The 19,814-nt window shown below is 39.9% G+C and overlaps 1 protein-coding gene across 2 annotated transcripts in view; it reads right to left on the bottom strand.

The window, feature by feature from the left end:
- Positions 1-18,688, bottom strand: part of LOC115257775 (uncharacterized) — a 41,855-nt gene extending 23,167 nt beyond the window's left edge. For both annotated transcript variants that reach the window (XM_062860747.1, XM_062860748.1), the window contains exons 1-4: positions 18,228-18,688; positions 1,912-2,300; positions 291-1,840; positions 9-223 (exon numbers count right to left, since the gene is read on the bottom strand). In XM_062860747.1, coding sequence (XP_062716731.1) covers positions 9-223; positions 291-1,840; positions 1,912-2,273 — 2,127 coding nt within the window. In that variant the 5' untranslated portion in view covers positions 2,274-2,300; positions 18,228-18,688. The remainder of the gene's footprint in view (positions 1-8; positions 224-290; positions 1,841-1,911; positions 2,301-18,227) is intronic.
- Between the last annotated feature and the right edge of the window lie 1,126 nt (positions 18,689-19,814).

The following is a 19,814-nucleotide window of genomic DNA, read 5'->3' as shown; positions in this document are numbered from 1 at the left end:
CCACTTACCTTTGGCTCATGGGGCGCAGCGGTGTACTGCACCGTGGTGGTGAATGGCGGTGGTGCCGGAGGCACCGGTGCCGTTATAATCTGATGCGTTGCTGCCGGGTGTGGCGGTGGAACCGGATGGGGAGCCTCTATTATTTGCGGTTGAGGTTGCGGATTGGGTATGCTGGTAATAATCTGCTGCGTTGGTGGCGGGACAGTATGGAACACTTGCACTCCTGTGAAGGAAATAGGGGTTGTTGGTATGTCCAAACAGTATATGAATTTATCAAGATGGTGGATTACCTGGAGGGGGCTGCAACTGCGGGTTGAATGAACTCGTTGTTATAATGTGCTGTGGCGGAGGCCGGTACTCTGCTGCACTGATGATCGTCGGTTGACTGATGATTTGAAACTCGTTTGGATTGCGCATCGGTTGTGCCGTGAAGTGGATGTTCTGTACGGAGCTGACTGGAACTTGTTGGATTTGTTGCGGGGGTGGATTGGTTGGCCCACTCGGGGGCCAAGGATGTGGAGCGTTGACGACAAAATGTGTGCTCCCGTTCATGTGTATTTGCTGCGGTGCGGGTTGGAACGATTGTATCGACACCGGTATTTGACTGTAGATTTGCTGCGGTATAGCGTGACTTATGGGAGGATTCGCTTGGGAGGTAATAATCGTATTCCCAACGATGTGCTGCACGGTTGGCGGTGGCACCGACATGATTGGCGGCGGAGGTTGAGTAAGCGGAATACCTGGCATAGATGACACAGGGATCACAGTTGGTTTGGTTATTTGTTGGATGATGGTCCCAGGAGGCGGTGCTTCCTCGAGTTTTACAAGGTCTTGCTTGAGTTGAAGTTCACCGGGTTTTTTGTCCTCAGCGGTATTGACTATCATCGGAACTTGGGCCATCGGAGGCGGTCCGAGCGTGGCCGATTGTGCAATTGTAGGCTGCATAGTCGTTGTTTGTACAAGTTCTTGTGGAATTGAGTTTGGTGGGGGATGCGTAATGATGGGTTGGGACTGAACAATGATCTGGTTCTGTGGTTGTGGTGGAGCCACTGTCTGATGGATTATGTTTGGTGGCGGAACCATAAAGGCCGTACTCCCTTGCACGGCAATAATCTGCTGGCCTTGAGGTGGCCTTTGATATTGGTCAAACTGTGGAGGAGGTATCGTTGTTTGGACTATGCCTTGTATCGGCTGGGGTTGTGGTTGTATGACGTGCTGGATTGTCACCTGGCCAGGTTGGTGAGGGCCACTACTCGTTTGGATTGCAGGGTTTTGCTGAATGTATTGTACTTGATAGGGCGGTGCTTGGTTGACCAATATTTGCTGTGGAGCCTCGGACGGTTGAGCCAGTTGAATATTTGGGGGAGGCTGGGAAAGATGTGGTGGAGCAGCGTTTTTCAGTTGTATCATTGAGGGCCTGATCTGTGTCCCCGGGGGAGGATTACTGACGTTGGTCATTTGCGGCGCAGTTTGGATTTGAGAGATTACCACATTGCTTGGCTGCGAGTGGATCTGCATGGGAACGTGGGACTGAATGATTGTAGGAGGCTGCTGAATAATTTGCGGAGGAGGAGGCTGACTCTGGGGATGCTGTACAAATCCTTGAGGCGGTAACACAGGCGGCGGTGGCTGATGGATTATCCCATTCGGTTGCGCCACATGCTGAGCACGGATCATCGGGGGCATTTGGGGCACCTGAGTAGTTTGGACTAGCGTTGGTTGTTGGATTATTTGAAAATTTTGTTTCGGGACAATGTTTTCTTGGAAGAGATTTAGCTCCTCTTGAAGAGTCTCGATGAGATTTTTGGCTAACTGTTTTGCACTTTGCAATCCATCCAACCTGAAAAAAAAAACAAAGCATTTACGTCATTTTGAAATACTTTTAATTGAAAGTTCAAATCAATAGCTTACGTAGGATGCTCAATGCACAATTGTAACGGCTCGGGAGCTTCGTGTCCTGTTTGCGGTTCAATAGCGAGTGAACCTCTGCCACGGAGGGAAACATTTGCACCGGTTTCCTGGCGAATGTAGTTCAAGTTGGTTCCACCATCTCCGATAATCCGATGTCGCACGTTGAATGCCATGGGAGCGTGGTCCAATCCGACAAGTAGTTTTGCTACGCACATGGTCGTTCCGTTCGGCGTACCGACAATTGTTGGTGGTGGACTACTGACGATTTTTGATATTTGCTGCTGCTGAGCCGCTTGTTGTTGTTGTTGCAGCTGTTGCTGTTGTTGGTAGTCCAACGGTGGATCGAAATGCGGTCGAATCATCTTTCTTATGTTAGTTTAATAACGGGCCTGAAAGGAATCAATAAAACATAATAATTTTTAGTTCAGCAGACCCAAACGGGGTGAAAGCAGTCATTTGCAACTAAGAATAAATTTGATAAAACAAGCTTAACCAAATAATCGTGCTTGAACAAACATTCTGTATAAATGGATACAAAATTTTCAAATATTTGAATTATGCAGGTCACTTCGTTGAAAACCTAACCGCAAACGAAGCCTGTGAAGCACCAGGGCACCCTCCACAGTATTTTGCCCTTACTGTGCTAACCGGAGCAATAGCGCAGTGAACCTTGTGTTTCAGCTTGTGAGACAATCAGCTGCCCTTCTTTAGTCTCAAACTTGAGGCTGATTAAGGACGGGATTATGAATCATTGAATATCCAATTACCTACCTATTTGGTTTCGAAATATGCAATGTATACATGTATACATAGTGTATCCACGCCTTTGGGGTTTTCCAATGGGGCACGTTCGGTGTAGTACTAGATTTGTAGTAATGAGCTAAATTTTAGTATGGTGAGAAGGTCAATTCTCCGTTTCTGCAATGAAATTCTGCTATTCTGCTATTCTGCTATTATCAACGCATCCCCTGGCTTTCGCCCATCTGCGTTGTCTTTTCACTAGGCAATACGTCTACCAATTGATGTTTATGGGCTTGCCGGACCAAGTCATGTAGCTAAGCCAAACACCCCACCTACAACTGTTGGGTAGGCACCATTGTCCCGCCCACTGGTCTTTTACAGCTAGTTGTAGGTGCATGTGTGCGTGTAAGTATTGGTGTATGTGTGTTAGTGTTAGTGTATTGTAGGCGCCAACTCGTTCTAATCCACTCTGATTGCTAACACCCATTTGAACCACTACCCTTAAATCTGGCAATCTATGAAATAGAATGAGTTAAGCGCCTGTACATAACAGTCAGTTAATCAAACAAGGAATATTAGTATTAAAGCGAAGATACAATGAAGCAATGCCCCGAACCTCGAGAGCACAAACCCCAAGAACCAAATGACAGGCTGCGCGAACAGTCGATCGACTAGCCACCACCAGTGAATAACCAATCGAGCAAACCCTCCAGCACAAACCACCACCAGCTCTCCCGACCTGCGCCCAACAAATTCGAGGCACAGCCCAGCCATAGCTTCACCTTAAAACCAAAATGTAGATTGCAGAGCACAATACTTCCCAAGTAACCACGCAACTCGGGTCGCAAATCACGCACACCACGTCACAAATAAGACAAACACTACCCCGCCCGTACAATCGAAACCGATCTAGGGTAGAGAAGGGTCTCTTTCCACTCCAACCCGGACTCAACTGCACCCACAGGGTAGTGCACCCCACACACACTGCACTCATGCATCCATTACGACCCGAGCCGCACGGTCACCTGGGTTGCTTCTATCTGCATGACCTCCCCCAACCCGTAACGCAGAGTTTAAATCCATCTCTTGCATTACAAAGCAGTCCCTCTTCCCAAAGTTTGTGCGTGGTATAAATGAGATTATAAAGCTGAAGAAATCGCCACCAACACAACCGCCAACAATGAGCACTCAATGGTGTCGGCAGAATCAATGACGACCCCCTCAGTCCCAAACCCAATTATCCTACACTACCCAAGTAACCACAATGCTGAAGCCGTACGCACTGCACGTACGAAGTACATACAGACCTACCTGCACCGCCTAAACAAACCACCTAGGCCAAACACAAGCGAAAAGCGGCGCCACCACTGTTGAACCACGACTATACCAGGTATAATCGCAATTAAGCAATCGTAGATCCATTCCCCGCTCCTACTCAGCCCTAACGATCCATAGCAATGCTTGTCAATATATGCACCCCACACACGCAACCCCCACAACCCAACAGTATGGTCACTTGAGTATCCCTGGGATTTTGATTACATGATGGTCAGGGATCACAGCCATCAAAACGTTCCACACTTTACCAGGGCTTGCGACCTGTAACCATGATGATTTCCGCTATGGGAAACCATGATGGCTAGCGGTGTTAATTCTCCGTTTCTGCAATGAAATGGTGCAAAAAGCGTGGGTATTATGATTCCTTGCCTAATTTGATGCTGTTTGAGCAAAACTTTGGACAACAGTGTTGTTGTTTTCTCCATTTCTTGCAACATAAACAACATAGTTATCCAAAGTTTTGCTCAAACAGCATCAAATTAGGCAAGGAATCATAATACCCACGCTTTTTGCACCATTTTATTGCAGAAACGGAGAATTGACCTTCTCACCATACTAAAATTCAGCTCATTACTACAAATCTAGTACTTCACATTCTCACATTCTCATAAACCAACAAACTCTCTTACTCACTATGTCACTCACTGACTCACTAACTCATTTACTTACTATCCCACACACACTCACAAATTTTAAAAATTCTCTTACCAACACATTGTGGCTTCGTGGTCGTGCGGCTAAGGTCACCAAGCCTTTAGTCGCATCGTGCTAAGGAGCGCGGGTTCGATTCCCGCCGGAGCTGTCAGGAAAAGTTTTCGGCTGTGCCACTGGGAGTTGCATGCTAGTCCGTTGTTTAATGTCGTGCTTCCTTCAAAGAGCAAATAGCTCACTGGAAGCATTAAACGTGTCTGTGTCTTTTTAAAAACTCACGGGGCAACTCCCTGTAAGCTATAACTTTCCTAATTCGTTACTGACTCACTATCCAACTCACTTAATCTTGGAGCACCTCACATTCACCCTCTCACCAATTTACTAACCATCTTCTTATTCAGCAACTCACTCACCTAGTTCCTACTTTCCCGATTATTAAGAAAGTGCTAAAATGTGAAGCCACTCTTATGTTGTCTTTCGGCTCCGTTTTGCCTCAATACATTTGAGCCTTATGCATGAGAGTCTTATAATGTTATAAGAGAAGCTAACATGGTATGTTATTTAAAAATATAACCAAAACGTACAGAACAGACCACATCGAGCGTGAAAAGAGAAGACTAATTCTCGTGGGACTGATATGCGTCGAAATTCCGCCAACAGGACCACATTTCTAGGCATAACAGTCCCACTAATCATTTTTTTGTTAAAAACACTATATTTTTTTTAAATACTTGATTGGAAATGCTTCAGGCTTGAAAATATAGGCGATTTTTAACGATACTATGAAAACTTAAATCCAATTTGTTGCACTATTTGGCCAAAAAACAAGAAAAACCTGTTTGAAACTTTAATCGCAATTTTCTCAGTTTCAAGCTTTTCAACATGGGACAACTATGCGTAGAACGGCAGTAGAAGTGCTTAAACAAAAGTTTTATTTTCATCTTTAAAATTCTAAAGTTTTAAGCCATTATCTTGGCATTGCTGACCCAGAAAACTTTTTGAAAACAACGTGTTATCGTCGTATTTCAATTTCTGGCCCGTCGACTGGTTGGAGTGTCACCTGTGGCCCGCGGCCGTTAAAGAACAGACGTAACACTTGCGAAATTTCCATCGACCAATTTTCATAGTTGTGGCTTTTACAACCAGAGGTGCACGCATCGTGTTTCTATGCGTTTGACGTTTTACACTAGCGCCTTCTGTTGACGATATTGCACAACACAGTGATTCGTTTTCTACCAGGTGATGGTAGTGTGAATTGGGTGATGGATTGGATGAAAATCGTTCAAGGTGTTACGTCTGTTTGTCTGTACACGCATCAAAATCCGTTCCTGATAACGTCAACATCCAGTCACGTACTCTGGAACAGTCAAAATTTCCTCTTACAAATATACACCATGAACAAATGTCACATAGTCGTGAACTATGTTCCGCAATACGTACGTAACGCCTGGATAACGGAGCCCATAAAGAACAAAGATCACAGATATGTGAACTGTGTTCCGATAACAATAATTCTAATCAAGAAGACGAGAACTAGGTTCACGGCAAAAGGATTTCAGTTCATGGGAACAGGATCAAAAATCACAGGAATGAGAACGTAGTTCATGGTCTGCTATTGAGTTCCAGGTACCATGATTTCTGTTCACGGAAGCAAAATCGCTGTTCTTGCTTGGTTACTAGTGGTCACGGGACTGGGAGCTCGGATTATGGTATTTAATTTCATAAATTGAAATTAGGGAAAAGTCAGATATCTTGAACTATTTAGACATTATTTTTTGTGTTTGATTATTTCTTCACATAAAATCACTCAATATACCACAATGGGAGTACTTTCCTTTTACAGAGCTGCATGGTTGCCTTTTGTTGGCCGCAAACTGTTCAATTTCACTCAGTATACTTATTGGAAGGGTACATATATTCGATGAAACATTCATTATATAAATATTTCCATAAATTTTGTAATGTAACATAAAGCACTTGAATCGCGATGATATTGTATCCATTGTTGGTAGTTCATATTCCACACCTTCACATAATCAGTTGACAAATGCATTTTTCTCTCAGCAGCAGCGGTAGCCAGTCGTCTTTACCGGAAAGCTTCTTTTCGTAGTTCGTAGGCGGTATACAGATCACAAACCTCACTTCTGTTTGTTGAAAATGCAGCACAAAAACCCCACAAAATAATCAATTTTATACAAACCACAAAATAAACTAAAACTTCACACAATTTTCACTTTACTGCTGGCTCTTTTGTTGTTTTTTTTCCACACGTTACTAATAATGACAGCGCGCATGATATGTGTTCACGAAAGCAAGAACAAAATCCGGAATATGATTCTTGGAGTTCTTGATATCGTGATTTCATTCCTTGCTTTTGTGAGCGTTACTATATAAACAGTTCAGCATGAATCAGGTTCCTGTATTTGGGATCATTTGTATGGAAACTGTAAACATTGAATCACGCAAACGGGAACTTAATCCCAATTTCGAATGAATGTTAAGTTCAAGCCTACGTGATTTTTTGTTCACAGATATCAGAACGGATTTTTCGCGTGTGGTTAAAGGTTGGGCAGGCTTGATATAATCCAAGCCCAGGAACTACAATTTCTGTATATGGCTAGATACTGTATGTATCTCGCCGTGTCTCTCAAATCGAGTCAATCGGCTAAAAACCGACCGAGCTACAGCAGAAAGCGCCAAAACAGGTCCCTCGCCCAAATGATCCTATACGGAGAATAAACTATCAAACTTAGATAGATATTTACGAATTATGTATTCTACTAATATTTCCATGTGTAACCTGTAATCGACGGCCGTTAAGATAATTTAGCCAATCACTTTTAATTTTCTCATTGATTATTGTGAGCTACAATTACTTTCTTCTTACATTTTTATCGTTTCAATATTAGGTCAATATCAGAGCTACAAGATTAATTTGCAGAAATTACCAGACTCCAGGAGTCCGCATGAAAACGCATTGGCAAAATTACTCCAACTCCTTCTAGGATGTAAAGAAAAAATCGGAATGATCTCACCCAGTTCCATGTCGTTGAGTGACCGCAACCACTCCTAGACTCCTTCAATTTTCGGCAATACCGTTGGCTATCAAGTGTGCATCCATTTTCATCACTTCGCACCGTGCACCTGCCCCAAACACGCGTCACTTTTCGTTTTTTTCCTCCGAACAATGCAACCCGATCAAGATCCCCATCACAACTCACAACTTCTTCAACTTTAAGAGCTAAGATAAAATGTAGAAAAAACAGATGAAATCTGGTGAGCTGCAGAAACTGTATTTGATGTTGAGTGTTGAAATAGACAAGGTTCCATTTATTGTAATTTGTTGGTTTATTGTAAACGATAACCTTTTAGTTGCTACTTTACATCAGGCCATTATCCACTGGTGTCGACTGACAGTTAAAGAAACCACTTCAAGAATTACACCAATATACTATCAGTATTCTTCCAGGATAATGGAGAACTGCATTAATCCATCCACTGAATTATTGTCTATCAGTGTCGTCAAATATAATATAATTTTAATACAAATATACCCTGCTGGAGGATTCCCTATCAAAATGTTCTTAGAAATCTAGACATTTCTTTAAATATCGCTCCGAGATTCCTTTTGGGGGCTGTTCGGACTCGTTTGAAAGTTAACCATCAATGTTAACTTCTTTTCCCGATCAGCCTAGATAGCTGTGTAGTGTCGGTAGCGGTTGTCTCAATTGGCTAAGAATAACACTACGGACCGCCTGATCCAGTGGTATAAGAGTCCACTAAACAGGTGACCCCTGATTCATGGTGTTATGCGTCTTTATGATTACCTTGCCAAGGAATGAATGGTTAGGGGGGTCTAATAAAAACCTAATCACAAACGGAGCCTGTGGAGGGAGAACTAGGGCGTCCTCCTTAGTATTACGCCCTTACTGCGCTAACCGGAGCAATAGTGCAGTGGACCTTGTGTTTCTCCGAGATAATCAGTTGCCCTTCTTAAGTTTAGTTGAGGCTAAATAAGGGCGGGATAATTAAAATTTTGTTAAGCTTACATTACTACCTATATGGTTTCGCCATTGGTGTTTCTCAATTGACACCGATTTGGTTTGTCGTTGATGTTTCCTTTATGTGCAGTGATTGTGAAGAGTGTAATCCTGTCTAGTTTGGGTAGTGGCTACGGCATGCTATATCTTAGAATAACGGTAACTGTATGTTTCAACCTTTCCTTATGGAAGCCTTCAAGCAAGCTCTTGTATTCAGCATCTTTTCACTGATATTTGGCAGTACTGCTATGATGGTTACATCATTTGAAGTAGCTCATTAATTTGAGATGCTTCAGTTTGATGGAATACTTAGGTAGTACAATTCATGGATAACTTAACATAGAATTGCACCTAACCAATCTCTGCATGAGCAGAATTTGTCATGAGTTGACTGATTGGCATGTGCCAGATGAGTAGTCTCCATTTGACTTTCTTTGCACTTTTGAGTGTTCCTTCGCAAAGTTTGCGCATTCAGGCGTCCCTGCTCAACAAACTAGGACACATTCCAGCGTAACGGGACACCGCGAGGAACTAACTTTCGTGAACAAATGACGTCTGCAATCGAATATAATGTTCATGACCATATGGTTTAACAGGTTTTATAATTAGCCTATTAGATGTACTTTCTGGTGCAATACTTGTTTTATGGGGTTTTGGTTCCAATTTACATGATATAACATGTTACATTTCGTAACGGGACACCATCGCAGAAATCTTGTTTTTAAAATTTTCAAACTGAAATGCGTATATTAGCTCTGTTATGAAGTTTTGAATAATAAAGTCTTCTGGACATTTCTTCTTCGGATTGATGTGAACAAGATTGCCGAAGTGAGTTTTACTGAGAAATGTATAGTTTTGGAAATATTCTTGATTTAGTTTTGGGAGCGCAGCGTTACGCTCGCGTGAAAACAGTGTTTTGCAAATGGTGTCCCGTTACGGCTAGAGACATCTAGTTGTAGATCAAATGTTTTGCTAAATAGAATGTTGGTGTCTTCGGCAATGTTTTTCAGACAGATGGTAGCTGTCCAGTAGGACACAAATAGGCCTTCAAACCCGCTCTGACCCTATGGTGGCCATCGGAATGGGCCCTGGGGAACCTGTTTCGAGGTGTATTTAACCTATACGTACCCGGTACCGACAACTTATTTTCAAAATGCTGGCATTTCGTCAATTTTTATCCGATTTTTTTGAAATCGCCTTCAATTGATCATAAATTGCTAGTTTATTATACTCAAGTGGCCATGCAATATCCGGAACCATTCCGGCGATATTCCGGGTTGTGCTGGGGTCAGGGGGTTGTCAAAATGGCTGAAAGTGATTATTTTGTGTGTTGTTGTGTTTGAACCATCGATTTTCAGTCAAACAGTGAAACACAACTGCTATAACCAGATTTCAATAAGTTGGCTCATCCGGATCCCTGTGACAAGTTCCGCGGGGCCTCATTGGGGACACTTCTGATTTTCAACCTAAGCATGCCGTGCGACATATCAATCTTCATGATTTCGAATGACTGAGTCAGAAACGATAGACTGAAGTAGGGTGACAATGGGTATTGTCGGCAGGTTTGTTCTCTTCGTCATGGGGGGTTTTTGTCAGCTAAATTGCCCGAAACTTGGCCATATAATTCAGCTTGGTTGGGAAGGATTTGAGGCCAACTTTGAGTTCAGTAGGTTTCAAAAAACCCCCCCAAGACGAAGAGAACAAAACGGCCGAGAATAGAAATTTCCCCTATGTATCAACTAATATGGCCACCCCGGAACATATAGCACAGGTTCCACGTGGGTGTCATCGGGGACATTCTGGTTTCCAACCAAAACATGCGGAGCGACGTATCAATCTTCATGATTTCGAAAGAATGGGATAGAACAAAATGACTCAAGTATGTATCAACTGATATGGCCGCTCCGTAACACCTGAAGCAGGTTCTGCTGGGGCCTCTAAAACACAATAACACATACGAAATAATCACTTTTAGTCATTTGGCAAAACAGACCCCTTCCCCACCCCCTGACCCCAGTACAATCCGGAATTGTTCCGGATACTACATGACCACTTGAGTGTAATAAATAAGCACCAATTTATGATCGATCAAGGGAGACTTAAAAAAATCGGAGGAAAATTCACGAAATGCCAGCATTTTGAAAATGAGTTATCGGGGGTCGGGTACGTGAAGGTTAATTGTATCTTCAAAACTATGGTTGTGCGGAGTATCTATCTTCGCGATTTTTCCACATTCTACATTATAATGATCCGAAGAAGATTCAATGATATATATCTACAGTACATTCATTCAGAACAGTCTTTTCATGCATATGTCGCATGTTTCTTTAAACCTTTATTTGAAGGCTCATGTGCCTTGGGAATAGAGGAGCCAATTTCATTTGAAATGAATTTTACATTTTTAGGGGGTTTTTCCTTTATACTATGTTAGTTTTGGGGAACCGGTAAACTCGCCGTTTGGTCAAGGTAAGAGAGAACAATGTTTTTTTTTAGAAGGGATGGGATTATGGGGGCTTTCCGTTGATATTTAGCTAACGACAACCAGTAACGATAAAAGGATTTCGAGAAGAAAAAAAGGTTGGCAATCAAAATGACAAGAGGGAGGTCGCTAGACTTTCAATCAATGGTTACTAATTTTTGTTGTCACAAAAAGTTATGCAACGCCATTTTCGTGATGCATTTTACTTTTTCTTTTTTTTTCGATAAGAACATAAGCTTCAAAATATGTTTGTCGTCATATAAGTGAGTTATACGGTGATTAATGGGGTAAAGAAGGAATGCCAACCATCAGGATCTTCAAGTTTTGAATGTTGTGTGATTCTATAAGCCTTTTTACCATCATAGTAGTAATTCAAGGCACATGTTAAAAAGGTTATAGCATTTAAAGAGTATGTTGTCACCACAAAACTTCATAAAATATCACTTGTTATACAGATCCACCAAAATACCTGCCATTTGTTTACGTAGTTTTCGTGAGCTGAGAAATGGGCTTTGTTCCAGTAGGGGCGTTACATCAAGAAGGATAATGAAAATATATACACCCTATAATATCATTTCATCATGGTTACGTTTTTTGGGTTAAATATTTGATCAAACGAAACTTATTTATCCACTTATAAAAGTCTTTAAAGTTTTCGTAACGGGACACCATCTCTACGTACCCATTGTAACGCCTAAGATAACGCGCCGTTCAAGGTAACCCATATGTTGTAAGAAAGGTATCCACGAGTACTAAGAGAATCCAGAAAATTATTTTTCTAAAGTTCGTAATAAATTCGTAATTACAACAAATGTGCTATTTTCGTAACGGGACACCATTAAATTGCGGCTATTGCAAAAAGTGCTTAAAACTTGTCAAAACCCATTTGTATGATAAGTTATCTTTTGGTGTATAAAATATACATTATTATACTACATTAACAAAAAATAGGTATAATGTTTTCAAACTTTAACATGCAAGCAGCCATATTTGAAAATTATCAATGAAAATTTTAATTTTTCTTACATAAAATGCTATTATTTCACCTAGCTATGTAAATACGTTACCAGTCAAATTTTAAGTAAAACAAATGATTTTCCTAAGATTGAACCTACCCTTTTTCATATACTGGAAAGCTTGGGGCAAAACAATCACTTTGAAATTTCATACCCTTGGCGTAGAAGTGCGTGGAATGTGTCTAGGGAACCTGTACTAATTGACTTCTTTAACGGGGTTGAGATAATTCCATTTTCTGAATCTGCATGCAAAACTGAGCCGAAATCCAAATTTCATGAATTTTGGTGCCCGGGAACCTATTTAAAAATCAATTGGGTTTTTAAATTAATAATAATTTATTGTGTTTTTGAATTTATACGAATGAGCACCTTTTTCTGAGCCACTATGATTTTTTTTAGATTTTTAGAACTTTATTTTGATACTTAAAATCAATTACAAAGAGAATTTTTGAAATCACCTTTTGACAGCTCGGCAACTGCTTGACAGCTCCGCCCAGTACAAAATGCGACGAGGGGTTATTCATGAAATCGCTCCCATCATACAAACTTTAAACTGATTTTAAAATAGGTTCCCGGGCACCAAAGAAGCCAATTGGGTTTTTAAATTAAGAATAATATATTGATTTTTTGGTTTTATTCGAAAGAGCACCTTTTTTTAAGCCAGTATGATTTTTTTCAGATTTTTTAAACTTTATTTTGATACCTAAATTCAATCACAAAAAGATTTTTTGAAATCACCTTTTGACAGCTGGGCAACTGCTTGACAGCTCCGCCCAGTACGAAATGCGACGAGGGGTGATTCGACAAATCGCTGCTATACAAACTTTAAATCGATTTTTAAATAGGTTCCCGGGCACCAAAGTTCATGAAAATTTGTATTTCGGCTCAGTTTGGCATGTAGATTGTGAATATGGAATTATCTCAACACCACTAAAGAAGCCAATTTGAAGTTTGTATGGGAGCGATTTGTCGAATCACCCCTCGTCGCATTTTGTACTGGGTGGAGCTGCCAAACAGTTACCCAGCTGTCAAAAGGTGATTTCAAAAAATCTCTTTGAAATTGATTTTAGGTACCAAAATAAAGTTCTAAAAATCTTAAAAAAAATCATAGTGGCCCAATTGGTTGCGGCCGCATTTTATGAATAACTCGCTTCCATTGCTACTCCAAGGTACGCCTCACTGTGGTTTTGTACCTACAATGCCCTCCATTGTGGTATACCATAGCTATTGCTTTGAAAGAAGCTTGTCCTCTGCGGTCTGTTTCTGAATGGAACTCTGATCTGAAATATATCCGGATAAACCATTATTTTGTATAGATACGAATCTCTAGCTTCCGTCCCGAGAATTGTTGCTATATAATCGACTAAGTGAGCCCTAAAAAGCTCTGCTTACTTCAAATCTCCAGGAGCAAATGGGGTTTTGTCTTATTTTTCTCCAGAAGGATTTGATTATTTCAAACATGTATTGAACTCTTGTAGTTTTTTATTGGGCATTTTCATGGCGTGAAATTACACCAAAGTTTTATCCCGAAAAGGTGCGAGCGTTGTATAAAGAAGGAATGAGTTCCAGATTTATCTGGTTACCTCGTTCTTTCTGAAATACTTGAAACGCATTGTCAATTATCACATTTGTGATGTTTGTCTGGCTAACATGCCTATTCATGTGAAGTTACATGCGTCCCAATTGGGGATTTCCTCAGTGACTCTTTTACATAAAGTTGTATACGTTTTCAAGAAAATACTCGCTCAAACGTAGTTTCTGCTTTGTATGATTTCTTGAATATTGAGGATGCTTTCGATGACGTGCCTTTCAATATCATATTGAAAGACGCATGACGTCACAAGCTACCTCCAATGAGCTATAGGCTCTCTTTACGCTTATGCGTTTTGCAGTGTCTTTTTCAGGGCACTGATTAAACCCGTTGTGATATGGGCTATGAGCTCTCGTTGCGCTTATGCGTTCATTCTTTCTTCTAGGGTACCCCTTCCTATATCTACACCTTTCCCTATCCTAATTCCCATCCCTTGTCCCATTTTCCCTCAGGTAAATGATGAAATAGGCTGATATGTATAGCGATAGCACAAATGTCCCAAATGGAGGATAACGTGCCTCTGGAGCCGGCGTTCTGATACCTGATACCTGATAACCCGATCAAGATCCCCATCGCAACTCACAATTTCTTCAACCTTAAGAGCTAAGATAAAATGTAAAAAAATGAGTTCAACCCTAACTTTACCAAACACCGTATCTAACAAAATCCACGAGCGGAGAAAAACGGAGGGGAAGTTTGCTGTTGCCATAGCAACTTATACATTTACAGGGTTGTTACAAGTAGAGTGGAAAAAAATCCGCGCCAAATCCGCGCGAACAAACTTGAATCCGCGCCAATTCCGCGTGATTCTAGAAATAAATTCGCGCCAAATCCGCGAGAGTGTGAAGGTAAATTTGTGTTTTTTTCTTAAATTACGTTATTGAAGAAATCCTTTAAATCCATTAAACTATAATGGACTAGTTGAGTGCTGAATGAAGAATGAACTTTTGATTCGTAAATCAACGCAACTCATCTTGATTATTGTGAGCTTTCTGCATGTGAGTTTAAAGACGTTTCGGCAAAACTCTAGTTATTTTTTTTAAACATTCCTTAAAGATCCATTGGGTGATTTTATGATAAAAAAGCAGGGGAAGCATGCCAAGAACTAGGTACTAGATTCGTGGGGGAAAAAAATAAAAAAGGAGAAATTTTAAAGGCGACTGGAAAACATTAAATATACATATTTCTGGAAAAAAAAACTTTGAAATAAACAGAATGAAACGGGGAGACTTTCTTCAAATATTTCTGAATATTTTTAGAAACAGTACCCGATACATTTTTTTTTAAGAATTTTTAAAACCAGCATGAATTTGAGAAGGATACTCATGAAGAATTCTTCGAAAAAAATGAGTAATGCCTTAGTAGTTCATGAATTAATCGTCAGTGAGGAATTTTCCAAGGAGAATACCTGGAGGATCCTGAGAAAACTTCTTTGAAAATGAGTGATCGCTAGAAAAATCATGGAAGGACAATGTTGAAATTTTTCAAGATTTACTTGCCGGAGTTCTTTGAAATTCCTATAGAGGTTTCCTGGATTTTTTAGGCGTTTCTCCAAGAATTCCTGCAGTAATATATATTCAGGAACGCCTGTAAAGATTACCCAGTTTTTTTTTTCTTTAAGTTTTCACTAACATTTTTTTGCAATGATGTATATGCCTTTTTCAAAAATTTCCTCCAGGATTCCGCATAACAGATTTTTCTCGAAATAATCTTGGAATTTATCTAGAAATCTATCTTAAAAAGCAGATGACTTTCAAAATTGTACCGGTAAATCGGGCAAATAATTATCTGAACTACTCTTCCGGCTTCCGATGGATGAAATTCCTGGAAACAAATTTGTTTTTTTTTAAGTGAAACTTGTATCCTTAGAAAGTTGAAAAAAGATACACATCATAACCGCAATGGAAATCTTGGAATTGTGCACAACTTCTTCAGAGAAATACTTTGAAGAACGGAAGAAAATCGTAGAAAATTGTCGTAAACCAAAACGAAAACTTGTTCCAAATTGTTCACTAACACACAGCGCCTTCTCTAGCACATTCATCCGCTCCAAAATCCGTCCAAAGAAGAACGAGAAAGCAGAAACCAATCACGAGGTTTCGCTTGCTTTATCGTTTTTTTTTTCGTTCGACCTAACTGTTTTAACCTAAGGGTTTTTTGAAACCTGTCGAACTCAGAGTTGGTCTCAAATCTTTCCCAACCATATGTCCAAATTTCAGACAATTTGGTCCACAAAAAAACCAAGACGAAGAGAACCTGCCAATAATACGCTTCGTCACCTTATATAAAAATGCAGTGGCATACGTGGGATCACGCATAACTCGTGAACGAAACGTCCGATTCGAGTCGTCTTTATGACTTGGACTCGGAACGTTAAACAACGCAATAGGCATGACAAATCCGGGGATAGCTAGTTTAACATATTTTCAAGTTCTATCATGTACCAGTGATACCAAATGCGTTTGAACATCTAAACCTGTCATTTTTTTTTTAATTTAAACGAATATAATTCATAATTTTATAATCAAGTGCCGATAATCAATCAATTATTTCGCTATACATACTACAAAAATCAATTCCGCGCCAAATCCGCGAAAATCGCGAAATCCGCGCTGTTGTAACAACCCTGCATTTAGCATTTTAGGAACGTGAAAAATCGAATATTTTTTCACAAATCATCCCCAAAGATGAGTGATACAAGTAGCCCTTGGCGAGATTCAGCGCATCATGTGAAAAACTCTTTTTTGTTTACATATGTTACATACGGTGTTTGGTAAAGTTAGGCTTGAGTTCTGGTGAGCTACAGAAACTGTATTTGAGGCTGAGTGTTGAAATAGACAAGGTCCTATTTATTGTAATTTGTTGGTTTATTGTAAATGATAACCTTTTAGTTGCTACTTTACATGAGGCCATTATTATAATAAACACACTGGTGTCGACTGACAGTTAAAGAAAACACTTCAAAAATTACACCAATATGCTGTCAGTATTCTGCCGTGAATCGCAAGTCAGTCCCTAGGCATTGAGAAAATGGATCCTGAAGTTTTCAAATTCGATTAATATGAAAAACTTCCAAAAATTACCGTGACTTGTAAACTTCTGCAATCATCGTGAAACTTTCACAAATTGTTTCAAACATAAAGAAGTAACTAAAGAAAATTTAAAAGTTACTAAAACAATGATCAATTTTGTATTGGAAGGTACAAAAGTTCGTGATGGGACTGACTTGCGATTACTTTTCATTATGGGACAATCTGACTTGGTGTTGTTTTTCGATTTTACTGAACAAAGTATATATTTTTATTTACGTAGCTGAAAGATCATCGGAAGAAAGGTCGAAAACGGATATTAACTCAATTTTGCCCAAAATGCAGATGGGACTGACTTGCGATTCACGGCAGTATTCTTCTTGGACAATGGAGAACTTCTCAATTAATCCGTCCACCGAAAGTATTGGAATATCAGTGTCGTCAAATATAATTTTATCACAGATATTTCCTGAAGGATTCCCGTATCAAAATGTTCAGAAAATATAACATTTTATTCCTAGAAATCTAGATGGAGATGAACCAGCCTCGGGCTGAAAATCTCCCTAATAAAGCTAATAATAATAATAGAAATCTAGAAATTTCTTTAAAAAACGCTCCCAGATTCCTTCAGAAATTTCTCAAGGCACCAGTAATTAAAAAATGTCGAAGAGATTCAGCTTATTTTTCATAAAAAGCTTTTAAGGAACTTTGTTAGAATTTACTCTAAAAGTGGTCAGCAGCATTTCTCAATGTTTACTTTGTAAATGTGTTATCCTCAAAAAAAAAAAATGTGGTTTCTTTTTTTTTCACAGTTTTTTAAAGAAGATCTAGTCCAAATTGATATGTCTTTGGGACACTATTGGCTCAAAAAAATTATTACAATTTTCATACAATTTGTATCCTATCACTAAAAATACCCTGATTAGCCTTAGAATTCCCTGATAATTCCAGGTTGAATGAAATTCTCAGATAACTCCAGGGTTTTCATTATAGAATTGTAGCGTTTTTGTAAATATGTAACTTATTACGCTAGCATAATCGTTCCTGTGATTTACAAATGATTTAGCATGAAACGTTGAACGTTGGACATATTTTTGCGTTTAGTTCATCGAATTGTCCAGCATAAAAGGATGGACACATATCGACTTTGTTGAGCTTCTTTCTCATAACACCTAGTGGAATTTCACAGAGTAATTTTCCATTTATGAGCAATATTTACGTCCTTAGAGAAAGCATCTTATAAAGTGCTAACTTACAACATCGTACATTCAAAAATTTAATCAGAACCTAGGTAGGTAGGTATATAGAGTTATTTTCCGTAATAGAATTTTAGCACATCATGTAAATTGCGAATAAAAATATGAACGAAAGTTACTCCGCACAAGATGACGTCTACGCTTATGCTTATCGATTTATCGCATGTAGTCTTACCTTCAAATCTCACTTTTTTCGCCCGGTGCACTGCTGCTGCTGCTGCCGAGAAAAGTTTTGTCATTCCTCGGTCGATTCTTCCGCTACCGTGGATGCACCCTTCGCCCTTCACTGGCTGCCCATTCCGAACACGGGTGCGTTTTCCAGGAGTTATTGAATAACCTTAAGTTTAATTACACATTCTTCACCTTCTTTGCACACAAAAGCCCAGCCGCTCGCATCGATTTCACCGAGGGTAGACACTTTTTTCGCGTTAACTTTATCACCATACGCAATCACATTTTCGGCCACAAACCAGGTTCACCGTCATTTCGCACACTTTAGCCGAAAAATTCCGATAATTTCACACCGAAAAACCGCGGATTAACAATAAAATAAACTTTATTTTCTCACTGTTCTTACGGTACGCGTTCGATCAACGTCTGCGTTCTGCCATTTTGCTTTTGTTAATGTATTTTGATTTGACGGATTTATTTTGACAACCGCTCTGACAGCTGTTTGTGTTCAAGATAAGGAGCAAAGTAGGTTGAATTCACAGCAGGTAAAGTATACGTATAGGGCACTGCATTGTTTTGATTTTGTACGGGATTTTGACGTTTCTTGGCCTTGCTGTTTACAAAGTTTGTGTAAGAGTGAAAGAGAAGGAGACAATTTCATGCAGAGCCCTATAGTATTTTTCATAATCTCGAGAAACATTTCAGAAAGGCCAAACTGTGCATCGCTGAGAATATCTGCGCACAAAAAACATTTTCTTTTATACCGCATTTAGTTCACAACTGGACTGCGCACTGAGTCTTCATAAGTGCGAAAACGTAAATAAAACTGCGCGATTGCATCAAATCAAATTGATGTCTTTGGCGCACCATTTCTTCGATGTATGCTGAATAAGTGCTCTGAAGACACCAAGTTGATTGGATGCAATCGCGCACTTCTATTTGTGTTTCGCACTCGTGAAAACTAGTGCGATAGTCCAGTGGTGAACTAAATGCGCTATATGAGCCTCTGCACGAATCCTCACGAATCTGGCATAGGGCAGTGCATGAAATTATCTCCTATAGAGGTAATCACGTTAAAATGTATGCGTGCCTTTTTTGTAGATGTAGTTGTGAAACTGTGAGGAAAATATTTGCACTCTTGCCCCGGACGTTAGTTTTATCATTATTTACCCGTTTTACCCAATTCGATTGGGTAATATTTGCATATGCAATCTGAATAGCCGAATGTTCGGCGTGCACTTTTGTGTGAGGAAAAACTTGCGCTAGTGTTCGTGTGTTGAAATGTCACTTATCTCTATACCCTATACTGCTCACTCCCACAGAAAATACTGAAAACAGCGCGCACAGTAAAAGTCAAGTTTGACTTTGCGACGAGGGGTGATTCGACAAATCGCTCCCATAAAAACTTCAAACGGTTCCCGGGCACCGAAATTCATGAAAATTTGGATTTCGGCTCAGTTTGGCATGGAGATTCAGAAGATTAGATTATCTCAACATCGCTAAAGAAGCCAATTCTGGTTTTGGGTTAACACTAATCGATTATTTACGTGTTGAAAAGTACGTAATAAAATAGCATCTGTTTTGTCGCCAA

Source organism: Aedes albopictus, chromosome 3, assembly GCF_035046485.1.
Source record: "Aedes albopictus strain Foshan chromosome 3, AalbF5, whole genome shotgun sequence".
NCBI lineage: Eukaryota > Metazoa > Arthropoda > Insecta > Diptera > Culicidae > Aedes > Aedes albopictus.
Note: the sequence above shows the minus strand (reverse complement) of the source record. Positions and strands in the feature narration are given on the sequence as shown.